Source organism: Erigeron canadensis, chromosome 7 (genome assembly GCF_010389155.1).
Source record: "Erigeron canadensis isolate Cc75 chromosome 7, C_canadensis_v1, whole genome shotgun sequence".
NCBI classification, from domain to species: Eukaryota; Viridiplantae; Streptophyta; class Magnoliopsida; order Asterales; family Asteraceae; genus Erigeron; species Erigeron canadensis.
This window is the reverse complement of record NC_057767.1, coordinates 25,556,213-25,576,696: the sequence shown is the minus strand read 5'-3', so window position 1 is coordinate 25,576,696 and position 20,484 is coordinate 25,556,213. Positions and strand designations below refer to the sequence as shown.

At 33.0% G+C, this 20,484-nt stretch overlaps 2 protein-coding genes across 2 annotated transcripts; both read right to left on the bottom strand.

The window, feature by feature from the left end:
• Positions 1–7,689: 7,689 nt before the first annotated feature.
• Positions 7,690–11,053, bottom strand: LOC122609165 (mechanosensitive ion channel protein 10-like). Its single transcript, XM_043782224.1, has 5 exons — positions 9,921–11,053; positions 9,306–9,426; positions 8,909–9,202; positions 8,615–8,817; positions 7,690–8,014 (listed from the first exon to the last, which is right to left on the bottom strand). The coding sequence occupies exons 1-5, from the start codon at positions 11,051–11,053 to the stop codon at positions 7,786–7,788; spliced, it is 1,980 nt and encodes a 659-aa protein (XP_043638159.1). The 3' UTR covers positions 7,690–7,785.
• Positions 11,054–12,450: 1,397 nt separating this feature from the next.
• On the bottom strand, positions 12,451–18,549 carry LOC122607702 (cell number regulator 5). The gene is made up of 4 exons (XM_043780726.1): positions 18,359–18,549; positions 17,194–17,454; positions 14,464–14,690; positions 12,451–12,896 (listed from the first exon to the last, which is right to left on the bottom strand). The coding sequence occupies exons 2-4, from the start codon at positions 17,381–17,383 to the stop codon at positions 12,729–12,731; spliced, it is 585 nt and encodes a 194-aa protein (XP_043636661.1). The 5' UTR covers positions 17,384–17,454; positions 18,359–18,549; the 3' UTR covers positions 12,451–12,728.
• Between the last annotated feature and the right edge of the window lie 1,935 nt (positions 18,550–20,484).

Below are 20,484 nucleotides of genomic sequence, written 5' to 3'. Positions count from 1 at the left end.
GTTAACTTGGCAAAATGTTAACTACTAACTCGCTGTTCCGAAAAAGTTTGGCAATGTAATTAATTGTAAAGTGATGTCAAGTAATTGTTTAGAAAACAAGCAAGTAAGTGGAATGACCGAAAAAGGAGGCAAAAGTTTGAAAGTTTTAGCAAGTAATATGTGAATTGTTTTGACAATATATAGAAATAATGGAATTTATAAAACAATTTGAAGAAATGTCAAGGATCTGGCAAATGCAGTTGACCACTTGACCTAGTAGACATGCATAGATTAAGAAAAAATAAATGATTGAAAAGGATGTATGACCAGACAGGTTGCAGTCAAATATAAAGAAAAGTATATACAATTAACATTTAAGTTTTGCAGATTTGGTTTGTTGAAACTTGAAACTTAAAGTTTATATATATTTTTGGTTAGAAAAAGACATTATAATTACATAAAACCTTGTCTAAGGAATCTTGCTTGCTGTTGAAAATCCCATTTGCTCGCCAAACGAATCAACAAATCGATAAAAAAGAGTAATTAGCAAATACAAAAGAACAGTTCTTTAAGAATAACATAAAGTTGGGCTTTAGAATGATAGCTCGTGTGATATTATGAATATTATGTTGACAAGTTGAAAGTTAATTATGGAGGTTGTTGGGGAAATTGAAGATTACATATAAAGACGACTTCAACTCTTCAAGTCAATTCCTCAAATGAATGAAATTTGGTCAAGTGTATGGTCGGGTTTCGCTTTGGAAATTTGGTCAAGTTGGGCTATACTCACTCTCAGCCTCTGCCTCGATTTCAATTCGGTTTACATCAACACAGAAATCCGTTAAAGAGTTGGAATGGAGGTTCGTGAGGTTCACAAGTTCTGTAAAAGGATTTTGAGATAGGAGATATTGGTTACAAAACACAGTTAATTCAGGATAACCCATGCTAACTACTAACTCGCTGTTAAAAAAAAGTTTATAAAGTGATGTCTAAATATTGTTAAAAAAACAAGCAAGTAATTAGAATGACGGAAGGAGGAGGCAAAAGTTTGAAATTTTTAGCAAGTAAAATGTGAATTGTTTTGACAATAGAAATGACGGAATTTATAAAACAATTTGTAGAAATTTCGAGGATTTGGTAAATGCATTTATTAGGAGAAAATAAATGATGGAAAAGGATGTATGGCCAGACAGGTTGCGGTCAAATATAAAGAAATGTATATACAATTAACATTTAAGTTTTGCATGTTTGGGTTGTTCAAACTTGAAAGTGAAAGTATATAGACATTTTAATTTGGTTATAGAAAAAACATTATAATAACATCTAAACATATGTTTGTGCCTTCGAAAACCTTGTCTAAGGAATCTCGCATGCTGTTGAAAATCTCATTTTCTCGCCAAACGAACCAATAATCGACACAAAAGAGTAATTAGCTCAAATAAAAGAATTACATGAAGTTGGGCTAATTTTTCTTAAAATGATATCTCGTGTGATTTTATGAATTATTATGTTCACAACTTGATAGTTATTGATGGAGGTAGTTGGGGAAATTTAAGATTTCATATAGAGACGACTTCAAGTCAATTCCTAAACTGAATGAAATTTGGTCAAGTGTGTAAGTTGGGAGACACTGCACGGCTCTCTTTGGAAAAGACTTGGTACCTTAGATTGCAAAAATACTCGCATCTGAGAGGAATCCGATACTCAAATCCGGTTTGATCGAGGAATCCTCGAGTTGACCTGATGGGGATGGGAATAATGATGCATGTAATTTTATTCCCCGATGAGAATGAGAATGAGGATGGAAAACCATAAATCTTTTATCCCCATAGCCGAATCCGAAAAAATTATAATTAGTATATATTTTATAGTTTGAAACTAATTATTATATTTGTCTTGGTGAATGAAAGTTTAGTTCATTCTACATTTGTAGACCGCGAGTATAATATTTATCGATATATACCTGATGGCACTGGATTTTCTTATGCACGAACAAAAAAAACCATGTGTTAGCAGTGATAGTATTATGGCTAGCCAAAAACAGTTTTTACGTGTTATATATATATCTCTGATACACAGTTTCTTATCGACCATCCTAAGTTTTTAAAATATCCACTTTACGTAGCGGGAATATCTTATATGGGCATAGTCATTCCCGTTGTCACTCTACAACTATATGAAGGTAATATATATGCATCATATCATCCTGAATGAAATAATTTACTATTATCAAGTCATTAGACTACACAATTCGATTATTTTTATTTATTTTTGTTATTCTACAGGCAATGAACGAGGGGATCAGCCATCAATATACATTCGGTTGGATATTTTAATGTAATTAGGTTAATTATTACTTTTAGTCATAATAATACATCATATAAGTATGGTGGTGCGAAGTGTACGCTTATATGAATTTATTATGATGCCCGTAAGGAACGAGGGTCGAGCGGGGTTCAAGGGGCTCCTCCCTGGCAATTGCTATGGCAAAAACGTCTCAAAAAATTAATTTTCAAAACTTGAGAGACTAATTTTGTCAATTCTGCAATTTCGGATTTCAACCGCTTTTAAGGCAATTAAGGGCCAGGAATCCTGATTCTATTGTTATGAATTCATAGAGAATGCTCTCTCGTTTTCACACGCATACTCAAACACAAATCATACCGAAAATTCTTAATCATTGATTATATCCGGTTGAATAACACCGAATTGATTCAACCTGAAAGTGTATTGCGCCTTCAGTGATTGTTTAATATCCGGTTTTGTTCGTTATTGACAGCATATCCCCAACATATTCAAGTAAAAATGGAAGAAACTATATAAGATGCATTGAATATTAATCTTTGTATACTAATTAATAACAATGTTTTTAACCACCTCATTTTTCCTCATCATAAGAGTTCTTAATACCTCCTTGAATAAGCATCTACGGGTGTCGAGGGAAATGGTTGAAAATAATTGTGGGATTTTCCCTGTATTCTTGACATACGACACACATTTTGTTCAAGTGGTTTTGGAACATCATTTTTGTACAAACTTCTTTATATATGATACAGTTTGAAATCACTGTACGGGTCAAAGGAGCAAGGTTGACTTGAAACACTTCTCTGTCAAGGTTTATATTTTATTTATATTTAAAATTTGAGAAAATTACATTTTCCATCCCTGAACTTGGCATCTTTTACAAATAATATACTAAAGTGAAGAAATTACACTAGTTGTCTCGGAATTTGTCAATTTTTCACAAATATTACTCCGTGACCAAACGTTGTCTATTTTGACCGTTAAATGAGGGGCAAATTTGTCATTTCACCATATTCTTCTTCTTTAACCCTTTTTAATTTCTTCTTCATGGTTTTCTTTATTAGATCTAACATAGTAAAACCAAAAATTAAAACAAGAGATGTAATTAACGACAATAATAATAACAACAAAACCAAATCAAATCTAAATTAAAAATCACATTCCTGGGAGCCGTGATATTTTTCTTGTAAAAACATAATCTAAGTTCACAACAATACTACATTGATAAAAACTATTATAGTAAAATAAACGAAAAGAAAATGAAATACTAACAATAAAAGAGCAAAACAAAGTGGGTTCCCAGGAAAAACTTGAATTACAACAAGTCAAGATTTATCACACGAAAAAGTCGCCAAAGAAGTATCAGTATTATATGGAAGAGACTTTGTAGTCGATCTGCAAGCAAATTGTGACAAATGAACTAAAAGTTTGTTATATATATAGAAAGCCAGAAATAATACTAAATTAATTATGTGATTGAACAAGTATTATGTTTATAAGACAAGTACATGTTTATAAGACAAGTACCTACATGGTTAGGTTACATTTATCTATACTATATTATAAAAAGAATAACCTTTTTTATTTTTGGTAATGTTGAAAATATGTAATATTTTCACTTAGCACCCCTTAAAATACTTTCAAATACACTACCTACTTAACATTAATGATTAATTTATACTATGAATTCTTTATGTTTTAAAATATGTCCATTAACCATTTACATTAATTATATACACAACTCCACGTCGCTCCATCCCCAATCGTCGCCCAACCATCACACCGTTGCCGCCATGACTGCCGCCGCATCGCGCGGGTACTATGCTAGTCTAATTCAAAAGTAATTATACGTCAATTAATCACGTAATAATCAGATACAAAACCGGAAACAAACCGTTAAACCAATATATACAAAACCGGATAAAAACCGTATTCATTCTACTGAATAAGAAAAATGTAGTTATATAATTTGGTGAAAGATGTATAAGGACTAAGGTTAACCTGTTTGAGAGAATTAGGATCTTCAAAGATAGATTTGGAATTCTAATTTGGCGACTTGTGGGAAGAACAAAAAAAACCAAAAATAAATAGGAGTTATACATATAGATATACATATACATATACATAATTTTGTATGGATAGTGTGAGTAATTGAAAAAAAAAAGAAGGAAGCAACATACGGAAGGATGAACAAAGAAAAAACTTATAGACTCAAACATCACCTGAACAAAGAAAAGTTATGATTTAGATTTGATTTAGTTTTTTATTATTATTGGAGTTAATTACATTTTTTGCTCTAGTTTTTGGTTTTAGAGGGTTAGATTTGAAAAAGAAAACCAAGAAGAAGAAAAAAGTGTTAAAGAAGAAGAACATGGTGAAATGACGATTTTGCCCCTCATTTAACGGTCCAAATAGACGGCGTTTTTGCCGCGGAGTAATAATTGCGAAAAATTGATAAGTTCCGGGACGAATAGTGTAATTTCTTCACTTTAGTACATTATTTGCAAAAGCTGCCAAGTTCGGAGACGAAAAATGTAATTTTCTCTTAAAATGTGGAGTTAATTGTAAAATTGGTCTTTGTAATATACATATTTTAGCAATGTGGACCTTTTTTTAAGTATCGTTGAGGGTCCTTATTTTGAAACTTTTTTACAAGATTGGTTCCTTTCTGACAGGATCGTTATGTGGCCATCATCTACAGGGGCAATACCGTCTTTTCACATAAAATAGAAGGGACCCGCATTGCTAAAGGGACCCTATTGTTAAAATGTAAAAACCATAGGGGACAATCTTGCAATAAACTCTTGATAATACATATCGTTATTAATATTTATCTTTTCTTTATATAAATCTTGCAATTAACTCTTGATAATACTTATCATCATTTATTTTATATATACTAAAAAACTACTGAACAACTATTTATTAACCATTTGAAAAAATTAATTAACCCTTAAAGTTAATTTTGCATGTATCATAGTTAAAACTACGTTAAAAACTAGGGACCCAAAAAAGTTATATTACTATTAATAATTGTCTTATTATTTTACACGCTTTTGTAATTCATCATTAAACTAAACTTTTTAGTTTTTCTATAAAAAATGAATCTTAATAAATACTTAATCCAAATATAATTATTAACATACTTTAACTTTTCATGATTATTGATATTTAAATTATATTTTTCGAACAAGTTTAATTTTTTGTAATATTAAATTCCTAAACTAAGACCTCTAATTTCGTAACTATAAATAATAATGGAAGTTTATATATCAGTTAGGTTTTTTTTAAAAAAAAAGTAAAAGAAGTTATACAAGGTACATCTTCATTAATTAGGGATCTGAAGTACTAACAATTGTATATTAAAATCTCTTTTATTAAATTAAAAAAGATCTCAAATTGTTAATTGCAAAACTGGTCCTTATGATTTTTCTATTTAGCAATGGGGATCCCTCTCCGAGTTTACTAGCAATGATCGTCCCTTCTGTATTGTATGAAATGACGTTATTGTCCATGCACGTGATTGCCATGTGAGGACTTGACGACACTCGTTAATGGTTTGGTTGAAAATGGGCCAATCTTGCAAACAGTACTCAGAATAGAGACCTCCATTGAAACAATACTCAAAAAAGAACTCCCATTGCTAGAATGGATAAAACCACATGGACCAATCTTGTAATTAACTCTAAAAAGTAAATCATCTATCAAATATATGATTAAAAATTAAACTATGCGATAGTTTCTTTTCATTGACCTGAATATGCCTTCCACTGACCGAAATATAGAACCAAAACGGTCGTTATGATATTCATCGATTCCATTCCTAATTGGAACCGAACCTTGGTGTCTTTTCCCCATTCTTGTTCCCAGGAGAGGCCTAAAGGATGTGCAAATCGATTCTCGATTGGGACATAATTTTAAAAAGAGGAATAAATTTTTGAACTTTTTTTAATATAATATAATATAATGTATAATATACTAAAAGGATGTGTTATACTGTAATGTAAATATATACTTGATTACATTTTAATTAACGTCTAAAATGTAAATATGTAACTACTATGGTATGTAATTCTAAAATTATGATTTTATTATGTTTATATAATTTTTTTGTTATAATGTTAGTTATTATCTATATAAAAAAGGGTTGTTTATATATTTGAATTCGGTAAAATTTAAAGACGGGGTGTTTGAATTCTGAGGTCGTCACTCCTTGTTCCCTTGTTTCAGAACCGTATGAACTGACAATGCCTTTTGATCATTTTGATCAAAAAAATGAATCAAAATTCTTGAAAAATTGGAGACCTAGGCTTTGATCCATAAGATCATAGTTTCACAAGATTAACAAGAGCCAATGTTGGGATAAGCTTACTTACTAAAAGTTTTTGCGAGTAAAGACCAAGTATCTAGTCTTGGCATAAGGTATTTTAGGATTATCTGAGGTATTTAATTGTAAAAGTTTGCTGTTAAAAGAAAAAACAAAACAAAAATAATATTAAGAAGAACTAAAAATAGCGTTTACATTGTATATATATGACACACACAAACTAATCTATTTTATACTACTAGCTAATTAAACCCGGGTTTTTGAAGTTAAATCGGTTCTGACCCAGACATTTTTTGTTCAGATCAATATTAGAAGACAAAAGTTGAAAAGTTCAAAAAAATTTAAAAAAAGAATCTTTAAAAAGTTTAATGTTAATGTTGATGACTATTCATTTATCATTGTATATATGTTTTAAAAATTATTTATATGAGGATAGAAAAATGGATGAAAGTTTAAGATAGTTAATGAAAGTAAACATGTTTAAGGTAAAAAAAAAAGAATAAGAAAATAAAAATACAAAAATTATGATGTTATATTTATTTAAATATTGTGTTAGCAAAAGATGATGACTTACCATTTCATTTTTTTTCTAAAAAAAGTTTTTGAAAACAATTTTGTTTTATTAATATAAGAGATTTCTAAAGACAGTTAACAATGAATTATCGTTTCTATTTGTGTGTGTATAAAAGTCATGACTATTTAACCTATTTTAACCATATTAACAATTAAATATCTTAAATACGTACAGCTTTTGATTAATAACAAATAAGCGAATTAATAACCCTTCTAACATTGGGTTAACAAGACTTGGAACAATCAAGTCCAACAAAATTTAAAAATGCTATATTCAAAATTTTATTGAAAAGTCTACTTGAAATCCTAATTTAAAGATTTTAGAAAGTTGTAATATATATAAGTGCTAATCAAATATTGACAACGTTAATTCACAGGATCATCAATGTAATTCTTCATGCAAAATTAATTAGTAGTAACATGTTTTGAACTTTTAATTTTTATTCATTGTAAATGTCCAGGGGAAATACTAATTGTGATTACCATGGAAATTAATAGGCAAGGGATAATTAACAAACATGATTAGATTTGATCAAGATTCACTACAATGATGTGACAGCCGACAGGTGTCGCCGATGAAGATGCACACGCGACGTATGTGGCTAATTAGCATGTGTTGGGGGAAGAATATGGTACTTGATTCCAAGTTGTTGGAAGATGTTCTTCAGCTCCAGCACTAGGTTTGATCTTCTATTGCTTTTCTCCTCATAATTCTGAAAGTTTATGGTATGAGTTACGTACAGTCTCATTTTTATCTTGTTTGCGTCTTCAATCTCCATAACCTGAAAACTGTGCGGTGGTTGCCATATGAAATCCTTGCTATCTATGTACCTGATAGGAAATAAAACCACACTACTATTATATCGAGGATAATGTTATACCTAAAACAAGCTAGCCTAATATCGAGATCATTCGATCAGATGATGAAATATTATAACAAGAAAAGTTAAGTTTAAATCCCCGCCCTCGTTATGATCATCTCTCAATACATCTACCTTGATCACCCCGGCCATGTATAATAATTACATACATACAGTTATTGGACATCTAGCTAGTCCTGATTAATGGCAGCATTATTTAAGTGTGATGAAGAGAGAAAAGTAAGTAAGTAAGTAACTCCCAATGCCGTCTTCCACGGGTTTTGGGTCCCAATACCGTCTTCGACGGTGTATGGGGGAGGTTGATATGTAGACAGCCTTACCTCTACCAAAGGTAGAGAGGCTGCTTCCAGGTTCTACCATAGGTAGAAAAGGACCTTCAGCCTTGCTGGGCATGAGGATCGAACTCATGACCTTTGTTTTCAGAGGCATGAGCTCCAAGCACTGATCCAACCCAGTTGGTTATTAAGTGTGATGAAGAGAGAGACTAGCCAAATTTGAATGAAAGCAAGACTAACGGGAGATATCAGAGAAGTAGAATAAGTTGACATACGTTTTAATTTTAGCTTTTAGAGCTGAAATGTTCTCAGCTGAAGTGGAAATGTCCAAATCGAACTCCACAGTATCCCTCATATCAGGACTTCGGTTAAAATTGCTGATGCATTTTGTAGCTAATATTGAATTCGGATAGTACATTTTCTCATTGTCATATCTCAGAAAGACGGTAGTCAAAATGCTCACTTCTTCTACGACAACCTATAGGAGGTTTATATAATTCAATAAATTTGGCACTGTATTTATGACTAAATTGTTGCAGGTGGATTAGGTTCAGTAGTGAGTTACCTACCTGGACTCCATCAATGACACAACGATCACCAACGTCAAATGGGTGTTTCACAAACACGAATATCATGGCTTCAAACGTTGATTTAGCAGAGCTCCCAAATGTGAAAACGGCGAGTAAGAACTGAGATGAGATGAACAGCAACACCTCTGTTTTAACAATACCCATGAGTATAACCCAAAGGATTATGAGGACTACTACCAAAAGCCCAGTAACAAACTTGTTTAATTCCTTTATGGCTTCCTTTATGTCATTTAGAGAATGCTCCAGATATTTTCCCTTCATATACAAGCTTACCTGAAAACCCAGATGAATGAATATCAAGGGCCGGAATAAAATAACTTTGACATCAAAATCTGATATTTTTAAATGAATGGTGAAAGTTTGACAGAGTTAGTACCACCCAATTCGTAACGGATTTCCGGTTAACCTTTCCAATTTCCTCTTCTCCTATCATTGGAAGCACCATATCCACATCCTCTCGGTTCATAAAACGCAGCAGATCTTCCTCTTCGATGTAACTAATTCATATGATATATATATATATATATATATAGTGAGATAATTTGAGACCACCTCTTATTTTAGGACCAACTAGGACCATTGATTTTTGTACACCATCATGATGATCTACTACGATATACAAGACTTTTTTGTAAAAATACTAAGACTTTCCGGCGATGGATCCATAAAAAAATCATGTGTAAGTTACTTACACATATGTAACTTACACATGTGTAAGTGTGTAAGTTAACTTACACATGATTTTTCTGTGGGCCCGTCGCTTGAAAGTCTTATTGTTTTTACAAAAAAGTCTTGTATATCATAGTAGATCATGATGGTGGTGTGTAACTTACGAAAATCAATGGTCCTTTTTTGGACTTTTTTTAGTTGGTCTCAAATTATCTTTCCCCTATATATATATATATTATATAATATATTTATAATGATCGAGATGCATCAAGAATAATAGACTGAAATTTTAACAAACAGATGGAATTTAGACCAATCTTACTTGTACCCGGGTTTAGCTACATTTCTAAATAAAAAATAAGCGGCAGCCATAGCTTCGAATTCATTAGTAATATCTCTGTCGTTTTCCTGCTCAACCGAATTCATCATATCTTCACGTGTATCAAGTGTTAAAAAGCCGGTCCGTGATGCGATTTCAATTAACCTACTCATTGTCCAAGCAGATACCCTTCCACGTTGGATCCTCGGGAGCTTCTGCACTACATCAATAATTCCATCATCCTTTGAAAGCTGATCCATCAATAATGGTTTCCCTAGGGCTTGAAGTATGGATTGATGGAAGAGATTTTCCTGAATCCTGTCAAAGAATCTTTTCTCATAAAATGAAGCATATAAGAAGTTTACAGCTATAGTTCTGAGTATCCATGCACCAGCAACAACTAGTGTAGAGCCAATCCCCCTTGTGATATAAATTAGAACAACATTGGATGTGTGGCTTGAGCGACGACTGACACCTCGGTTAATCAAGAGCACCCATGTTAGTAGAATTAAACCTAACCAGATGAAAACCTGAAAGCTCTTCTGCGCGGTATGAATAAAATACCCAACATTACTTCTACGTAAGAATTTCTTTTCAATCAAGAAAACTAGGATATTCATCAACCACTCTGAAAATAAACGGCCACAGCAACATGCCAATCCCAAACCACACCATTTCCATAATTCTAAACTCCAAATCTCTTTATCCACTAGCAGTTTATTCATAGTTATGCTTAGAATTAAAACCAATGTAATGCAAACAAATAAACTGAACTCGATAATAAACAAAACTTCGAGTTTCTTAGGTTTTTTTCGTCTAGGATAATAATGCCCGTCATCATCATCATCATTTGCTTTGCCTGCTGGCGATGCCATTATATCTGGTGTTACAGCAGGAGGAGAGGCGACTTCCTGAGTAGTTTCTAACACCATTTCAACAGGAGGAGAACCACTTGCCGTCAATGTGGGTGCTTTACTTGAACCCGGGTGGTGGTCGTCATGCTGTAAATCATGAACATCCAACTGATGATGATCTATAATAATATTGCCAGGTATTGAGTTAATTTTGCAGTCATGAGCACCTGCAGGAATCTCTACTTTGATGTCATCAGTACTACTATCCAACTTCTTTTCCATGATCAACAAATCAAAAACTCTTTCCTAATTTTCTTGGATTGCTTTCCCTTTTCTATTTTCAGATGCTCCTCCGTATTTGGTGGTTAGGAAACACAGATCTGAATCTAGCAACTTACCAAAAGTCAATGATTCATGTTACATTGCTTAATTGGTGTACGTACGTTGTCGGTGACATCTGAACGAACATAAAAAAAACATCATATATCATATTAATAAATATATAATATATTAAAAAATACTTTAAAGAAACTCATCATGTGCATATAGTCTGCAAGGATATGACTTAGCCTTTCCTAATTGTTTTTTGTATCTATAAAATCATATGAATTTCGTTATCCACTATAATTTGAATCGCAGTATTCACCCCAGTTTAATCTTGAGAACATATTGGAACCACCTTGCGATAATAATGCACCTCCGGAATTAACTAGTGCAGTAAAAATATACTATACATGGAAGTTGTAGAGGGATGGCTAGCTTCGCGAATTAACGTTTCTAAAAGATATTAAAGAGGAAAAGATGGAGCCATATCTGAATATGATGAACCCTGTACATCGATAATACCTTTTCACAAGGTGTTCTAATTTTACCTTCCTCGGAACTTCAAACAAAAGAACTACAGGGATATGTGCATGGTTCGATCGAAATCAACTAAATCATTTAAAACCGAGGTAATTGGACATATTGGTTGGGGTGAAATCAAAAACTTAGATTGTCAGTTTGTTTTTTCGTATATAAATTTTTCTTCCGGTTTGACTTGCGGTATTAGATTTGAAACAAACAGGTTAAACCAAACCGGACCGCTTAATTATAATAATGCTTGTTTAAGTGAAATTTTGATATTTGTCGGGTGCAGGACACTTACTACCTGTGTGGAAGCCAACAGAATCTATGGAAGTTGTAGAAAGATGGCTTGCTAATTGACCAAAGTTATTGCAGTAAATAGGAAAGAGATGGAGCCATTAGCCATATCTGATGTATGATAAACCCTGTAAATCAATAAGAATACCTTTACACAAGCTTCTAATTTTAACTTTCTCGTGACTTCGAACAAAAGAGAACAGTCTATATCCCCAACTGGCCAACTGCCTATCAACGTCAAAGTTATGATTGTTGGATATGTCCGACATTAGTTACGGCCTACAAACGTGATAGAAGAAAGCAGAGGAAAGAACATATAGAACACATCACGTTCAAGCAAGATTGTAACTTCGATCATACATGCCTGATCTCATTGGAGACAATTAGTGTAAATATTAGGTGGTCATAAGTGTAAAGCAATATTGCCTTGAAATTCATACAAGTAACACCCATAATTACGGAAGGGGAAAAAATATGGAAAGAATAAGAATGGAGAAATAAGACGTTAATCGCATAGAAGGAACAACAATCCAAAATAAGTAAAAGCATTACCTATAGCATAGTTCTTTCAATATTTATATTGTAAAGGTTTTTTCATTCTGTCAGAAAGACCCATTGTGTTCCAACCTACTCATCTACATTGATAAAGTAAACCAAGTTATGCATCTACAAGGATTCCTACCTACATCTTTATTGTCATTGAAAAACAAACTAATGCCACCAAGTGTAGCCTGAAAAACATTTACTATCTTGTAACTAATGTGACAACCCTATTTTTAAAGGAACAAAACCTTAAACAACAAAATGTATGGGATTATTGCCGCACAGCCAAATCCATTGTCTGGATTGGAGGAGCTGTGACTTCTACCATCTCTGCATTTGGATTGATGTCCACAGACCTTTCGCGGATTTCCCTGTATTCTTGACATACGGCACACATATGGCAGCAAAGATGTGTCAAAAAGTCCCCACACGGAGCTTCCTGGATCATAAAAGTTCAAGTGGTTTTGATATATCATTTTTAAAGAAACTTCTTTATGATACAGTATAACTGTAGAGGTGGGCAGGTGGCATCATAGTGGGTTGGATAATGAATCAAAACGGGTATCTTTTGTTACGGGTCAAAGGGGACAAGTTGACCTGAAACACTTCTCTGTCCAAGATTCATAATTTACTTATACATATAGTCTGTGAAATATTTTATATGCAAGTTGACCTGAAATCATAAATGTGTGTGGAAACCATTTCTAGAGAAACTACATTAATTTTACAAGAATTCATTAAGAGAAATGAGCCAGTCTATAACTACCATAAATGTCACCATATATCTCATGATAATTCCTGTATAAACGAGAAGTATGTAATGCAAGACACACTCACTCTCCTCAATCGTCATAATGACACTTTTTTTGCATAAAGACAGAGATTGGCAAGTTTGATGACCACGTTACCAGTAACCATACAAGTACTTGCAAGGAATTTAACGTTAAAATTTCTTTGCTCAAAACCAGCTAGAATGGAGCATTTTAAAAATGACAGGAAAAAAGAAAAACCTGGACAACTTCTGAAACACTGCAGCTAACTCATTTTATTCTTTTTACTTTCTTTGTCAATGAAAAATGTTTGCTTTGGATAAGAGAAGAAGTTGGGTCCCAAAATATATCAACACTCTGTAATTGTTCATTTATTTACAGCCACCAGCTGCCACTTTTTAGGAGCAACCTGGGTTCGAATCTTGCCAGAGGCAGAATTGAATTTAAGTGGTTGAATTACCTTGACACTATCTCTGCTGAGGGTTATGTGGGTACCAATTCGGTACATGGGATCAAACGGTTCCTATCAATCTACCGTTTTTTATAGATAGCCAGAAACACCTATAGCAAGAACTGATAAACAGTGAAGCCAATAGAAATTGGACATCCATCATGGTTCTAATCTTTAGTTGGGAAGCAAACATTTGATCTTACTTCTAAGTAAATCAGTTTCTGAGTCTCACACTTGTTGCTTAATCACAAACTATGTATTGCACTTGACTACCTGCACCTACTAAAATGCAAAAGAAGCATTAAAGCATGCCAAAGAGCCATTTTAGCCAATTTAAAATGGTAAATTTAGAGGTTTCACTGTCAACTTTTCTACTAAAGGAGTAAAGGATGGGTTTGTTTGGATTTTGTCTTATATCAAATGAGTCCACCAAAAAGATTGCTAGAAAGGGATCAAATGGGTAGAACCATCGAACATGTCAAACAGGCTAAGAGTCTACTAAAGTAATGCAAACAGCATCCTAAAAAGTTTTATTCCCAAACAAACAAACCATTATTGTAATAACATTGTTTTTGTTTTTTTTTTCTTTTGAAGAATGGACAAATAAGATTTTGCAAGTCAACCCAGTCCATGTGAACCTGTTACCCAACCCACCTGACTCAATGCCTCTTGCCACTTCTAATCTTAACGCTGGTGAAAATTGAACAGATTACTAGTGTGGATTGTGCATGGCCTACAACTTCCGAGCCTAGATAAGCAAAAAGGAGGAACAACAAAAGGCATACCTGCAAATTATACTTTGTCCTTAATGCTTTCCGGTATCCACAAGCATAGCATGCAGCAAAGCATCCAGGAAATCCAAGAAGCAGACCTCCCGTTACCAAGCAGCAACAGGAATTGAGAAGGCCGCATATAATAAAATGGGTAGTACAAGATCCCATGAAATTGTTAGGTCCTAGAAATTCAGCATTCTTTCCAAAAAGATAGCACGGGCATATCGTACCAATGAAGCCTAAGCACAAATGAAATCATTAGCTTTCGAATTAGTAGTTATAGACTTACATGCACCATTAGACAAGTCAATCAGCATTTGGCATACACAAGGTGGAAAAACAGCTAATAACTTGCTCTTGTAGCTTAGAGGTAGCACCATGGGTAGGTAAGTGGGTTGTCTACAGGTCAGAACAGATTAAGTAAAACAAATAATGTCTTAGTACCAATTCATAAAAGGAGTAAAGGACAGGTCAGGTTGACCTGTGTTTAAGCATAAGTTGAGCTTATGTACTAAAAGGGGTGATCTTGCTGAGGAGAATGTATATGAGAAGGATTATTTACTGGCGATTCCCTTATAGTGATGAGGTCACGCCACCAACTAATGGAGTGTGTGTTGTGTATTTGTTCTACCTTTCAGTGGCAACTTGAAAGGGTATTTATAGAGATGGGCATGAGGTTAGGCCTTGGAGTGATAACGACTTCGTACGGGGGTGTTCCCTTAGTAGCCATTAGCCACACGTCAGACCACGTATCATTGGTTCGTACCATGTTGTGCCTAGTCCGGTGCACGACATGATCATACACGTGCATTTGTCGTTTGCCCTTTGCTTGGATCCTTTTGAAAGGGTCGGATCGAGAGGTGTGCGGATTTGGAGCTGTGTCCCGAAGGTACACTATCAAGCCTCCCAGTATAAAGTTGTGTGTAAGTCGGAACATTAGACTCATATTTCTCATAAGTTACAATTTTGGGTATTAACCCGTACAGCCCCCGAGTCTAGTGTTTCGTATTCCGTCGAAATTCTAGACTTAAATGTCACTTACTTTTCCAAAAAAGTTTGCTATTAACTAATTGAAGTGAAAAAAATAAAAGGTTAAAAAATAAGTTACAGTTATTAATGAGTAAATTTAGGAAAAATGTGACCAAAGTCAGAAAAGTAAGAATACGGTTAACAAAGTTGATTACTTAGTCCATTACCCCCAATTTAATGAGGAATGGTATACTACCCAATACTGGCCAATGATTACTTAGCTAATAACAAAACAAGCACCATTAATGATAGTCAATCCCATTACTTATCTCATAATACCATCAACCAAGCATGCCCTAAATTTCTTGATCTATACTGTCCCAAATATAAGTAATTGAGGTGTTACAACTAAACTGCATTGACTTATATGCATAATGAAATGCAAATAGAAAGAAAAAAACATTCATGTCTCATGGGCCGGTTTAATAAAACATAAAAGTGAATGAATATGCTGAATTTCTAAAACGACTCGGTTGATTTGAGGCTCTGTCTGTAATTACTATTGTAGTGAACATTAATCTATGATGATTAAGTAGTTTTTCAAACCGATAATCAAAATGATAAAAAAAAACAAATGACTTATCCATTAAATCTGAACTACTATTATAAACACGAGAGCAAGTACCCGCGCGTTGCGGCTGTAAGATGGTGGGGTGATACCTAGGTCATAGAGTATGATAGGTTATAGGAGTTGATATGTCATAGAGTATGATAGTCAAATGCCTTAGCCGTACGGACTCCGCCCTCGGATTTAAAAATTTGTCGAAAGTATATCGAATGACATCTCTAATGAAAGAGCATGAAATTTTAAGAACACCCATACAATTTTTATAATTTATCGATGTACGGTTTTTGAGATAAAAGATTTTGAATGAATTGGAAGAATGAATGATTTATGGAGGAGAGAGAAAAAAGATGATTGGTTGAAATTTGAGGAGAGAGAAAGGGTATTATAGTTATTTTTAATAAATATAGAATAGATAGGAGGAGCATTTTGGGGAAGTACTTAAAATCAATATTGAAAATTTCAAGTTCAATGTTGAAAATCTGGGGAAAATCTGCTTTATAATATTATATAGATATATAGATATAGATAATTTCATTAAATTGAATGACAAATTAAATATCCTCAAGTGGGTTGAAACTCAAATGGATGCGGCATTTTAATTACTTTTGGTCAGTTTTTAATCCAAATTCGCTCGTCAAGAGTTATTTTTTATATTTGCATTCTCTATTCTTGTGTGTTCATTCGCAAAAAAATCAATACAGATTCAATCTTCACCAAATAAAAAAAGAACTCCATGAAAAAAATGAAAAACCAATCGTCTTCTGAACTGAAAAAACGTTAGTGGAGTCTGAGGAACCAAATATCGGTCCAAACTCATGTCCAACATAACAAGAGTGACCCATATTAGTCAAAAGTTGGGGGGAAATAGATATGAACATACCGTATATGAAAATTACTTGACATATGAAAAAACATGTGATATTATATACATATGCTCTAGATTGCTGGAATATGTGATTGTTTGTTAATAATTGTTATGACCACTATACGCATTTTTATATGCAACGTTCATCAGAAATGTTTTTATTACCACTGACATTAACACATTATATTCGTCAAGACATGATTCTAAAGTTATACTAGCAATTTTATCAGATGACTAATAGAGCTATGAAAAACCAAGGCATAGGTGGAAGTTAACTTACAGCTCTGTAGATCATCGAAACACGCACATATTCCAGAGGACCATTGAACTGGCAAATCACTGACACTTTCATCCTTTGTAGGAGATTGATCAGAAGGAGAAAGTATACTTTTCTCTAAATCCGACTCCTCTCTATCTGACTGTCCCAGGGGAATATAACGAGGTGGTACATAACTACTCTTCTCCTTCATTTTCCTTGGAAAGTTAATTGCAAACACCTATCGGCTTTTCTTCACTTTTAGAGTGTTCTATAACAAGAATCCTACAATATCATAAAAGAACGGGAATATCAAGAAACTCGGGGTGGATGTGAAAGATATACTAAGAACACTTTGGTTAAGCTATAGTAACGCATCGAAGTACATGAGCATATATGTCTTGTAATATCATACAATAAAGATGCTGAGACTAAAAACAGAGAAAAGATAATCCTGTGACTCAAACTACTAAACTACTAGAGGCAAAACTCGTCGTTAATTTATTATTATGTATATTCATTCATTGACAATAGTTTCAAGGTACCTCGAAAGAGTCACTCGATGAAAAATTAATATTGATGTTATGGTATGCAGGTACATATTGTAAATGGTAATCTGTTAACTAAGTGCGGAACTTGACTCGATAATAAGAAAATCATGCACACAAACCCTTGTTTTCAAATGCAAACTCATTTTATTATTAGTATATCAAATGAGTATATGTTTTCAAATAGTGTACGCTTAATCATAACATTACGGATTTACGGGTTTTCCTTGTTCGGGGTACTACTTGACTCAGATATACACAGCCTAAAATAAATAGGCTATAGTGCTACACAGTACACATTCATAAGACCAAGTTTAATCAACCAGTTATAATTTAAATATCTATATAAATTTTGTATCTATCTACTGACTTTATATATCAATATTAATCCTAAAAAAACAACATAAGGAAGATCAAGGTAAAAGCTTTAATTCTATATTTTTATTATTAACTAATAATAATAACAGGTGGGTGTCATGAGAAAAACAAAAAAAAAATGCAACAAAATTGATATACGAATCCCAAATTATATAAGATAAATAAATAAAGGGAGTAATTAATCAAACTTTTGACATTTAATTGTGCCTTGTTTGATCCAATGACAGAAAAAGGTTTTTTTTATAAGTGAAAGAAATACTTGCCTGTTGTTGTTGTTAAGCCATGAACACTGTTTGACAATTGCAGATGAGATAGAGAAACAGAGGAATGTGTAATTTTAAGGAAATTACTACTACTTCGTATTACAGTACTAGATTGATAAGCAGGATCTCAATCCTTTGTCTTTGTTCCCTTCTTCGTACTTCTCATTTTACTTTTTTTTTTGGGAAAAACTAACACAATAAAATAAGTTACTTTTTAATTTTTTGAACAACAATAAAATAAGTTACTTGTCTAAGAGATTTTTATTTTAAGGATAAAATTGACTCAAATTAGAAAAAATTTAAAATAAATAAATAAAAATTCATTGGAATATTAAGTTAAAAATTATATAAAAAATTAAGAAAAATGATTAAGCTTTCTAACTAAATAGCCTAAAAATTCTCCAAATCCTAAAATGAAAAACAAGTGGCAAAATTAAATGATAAGATTATGAATGGGAATTAATGAAATCTACATATCACAATTTTAAAGTTCTAGACTGGCTTTTAGGTTAATTTTCAGAAAGATCCATCATTTCCTATAACTATATAATTGCTTTACAATAATATAAAAATACAATATTTAGACCGTTATTAAAACTTACATTAATTTTAAAAATAATAACTATAACAACATTTTAATAACTTCTGGTCGTCGTAAGATGTTCACAAAGATCGTGATGTATATCTCTATAATATTGTTTGTTGGTGCATACATGGTTTAATAGATTTATAACATTTATAATGCACTTTTTAGTTTTGATGATGATTGAGAACATATCACATGAAAATAAGTGTTATATATAATTGATCATACATATATTCTTACATGCTTGGACATCCTTCTAAAAAATGATTAATAAAGACGCAAAGTAACACTATCTATAGCGTCGATTAATGTGTGGTGTGCCATAACAATTTATAAAATGTGTAAAATGGTACTAATAATGATGTGGGCACTATTTGTGAACCTAAAACTTTGAAAACGTCAAGTTTGAGTTGGTGTGGCCCTTTATCGTAAAAACCTGGCATGACCTTTGTTTTGGAGGACGTCCTCAGAGGACGGCTCTTATGTCCTGTAACAGTCGTGCCCTTTCTGTCCCGGAGGGTAGTTTTTCACCGAGCTTTCGTTACATACTTCTGTGACTCCAAACTTGTTCCATAACCTTATATTGGTGTTCTAAGGTGTTTACAATTGGCAAATTTCAAAAATAACGAATTTCGTTTTTCATCAAATTTGAGGTCGAAAATTTTTCTAAGTATCATGCAGCACGACTCTTGTTCATAGCACGACTCTTGCTGAAACAAAGGACGTGCTCCTTCTATCCAAATAGATTAGATTTATCGAGCATTCGTTACATAAGTTCATGACACGATACTTGTTCCTAAGTGTTATATCATGATCCTAAGATGTTTGCAATTGCCAAATTCCAAATCTAAATACTTTGATTTTTCACCAAAATTGGAGGCTTAAAATTTTTCTAAGTGTTAGTTAAGATAAGTCAAAATTTGTTATATGGTCAAAATTGGTCAAGATACTATAGAATTCAGATTTATATTTGAAATGTGAGTGGGAACTTTTCTCATTTTCATATCTATTCTTGTGACTTCCTCAATCCTCATTCATTCATACAAGGTTAGCATCTATCTCTCTTTCTCCTATTCTCTTTTAATTGAAACTTGGTTTGGGAAAGTTATTGTTGTAGTGGAGAATTCATTGGAGATATACAAGGCTTTTTGTGAAGTTCCAGGTATAGCACAACTCTTATTTATGGCACGACTCTTGTGCCCTGGAGGACGGCCTCGGTTAAGAGTCGTCTGAGTCAAACGGTCATAAAACACTTTTGAGCTATAAATTGAAGACTTGGTGACTTTGGGAACTCACCTCTTACGTGTACAACTCCTGGAAAAACACATACTCATCTTTCCATTGATTATTAGCAAGAGTGTCAAATTTGTAGTGAGGATAATATTTGTGTAATATTGAGAGCCTACAAATTGTGTATTCAATTACACTAGTGAGTGTGATTGTTGTGTATTCTCTTGAAGTGTCAAGAGCTTGTGGTTTCCTAAAGATTTCCTAGTGGTTAGAAATCATTGGTGTGTCTTGAAGTGTCAAGACTTGGTAA

Bases quoted from the DNA above. Each gene is read 5' to 3' on its own strand.
- LOC122609165 (XM_043782224.1), bottom strand. From the start codon at position 11,053: ATGGAAAAGAAGTTGGATAGTAGTACTGATGACATCAAAGTAGAGATT. The intron at 9,427-9,920 runs GTAAGATTGGTC...CATATGAATTAG, and splicing joins GTAGCTAAACCCGGGTACAA to TTACATCGAAGAGGAAGATC. The intron at 8,818-8,908 runs GTAGGTAACTCA...AACCTCCTATAG, and splicing joins GTGTCATTGATGGAGTCCAG to GTTGTCGTAGAAGAAGTGAG.
- LOC122607702 (XM_043780726.1), bottom strand. From the start codon at position 17,383: ATGAAGGAGAAGAGTAGTTATGTACCACCTCGTTATATTCCCCTGGGA. The intron at 14,691-17,193 runs GTAAGTTAACTT...ATTTGTGCTTAG, and splicing joins TTTCGATGATCTACAGAGCT to GCTTCATTGGTACGATATGC. The intron at 12,897-14,463 runs GTATGCCTTTTG...TTTATGATCCAG, and splicing joins GGACAAAGTATAATTTGCAG to GAAGCTCCGTGTGGGGACTT.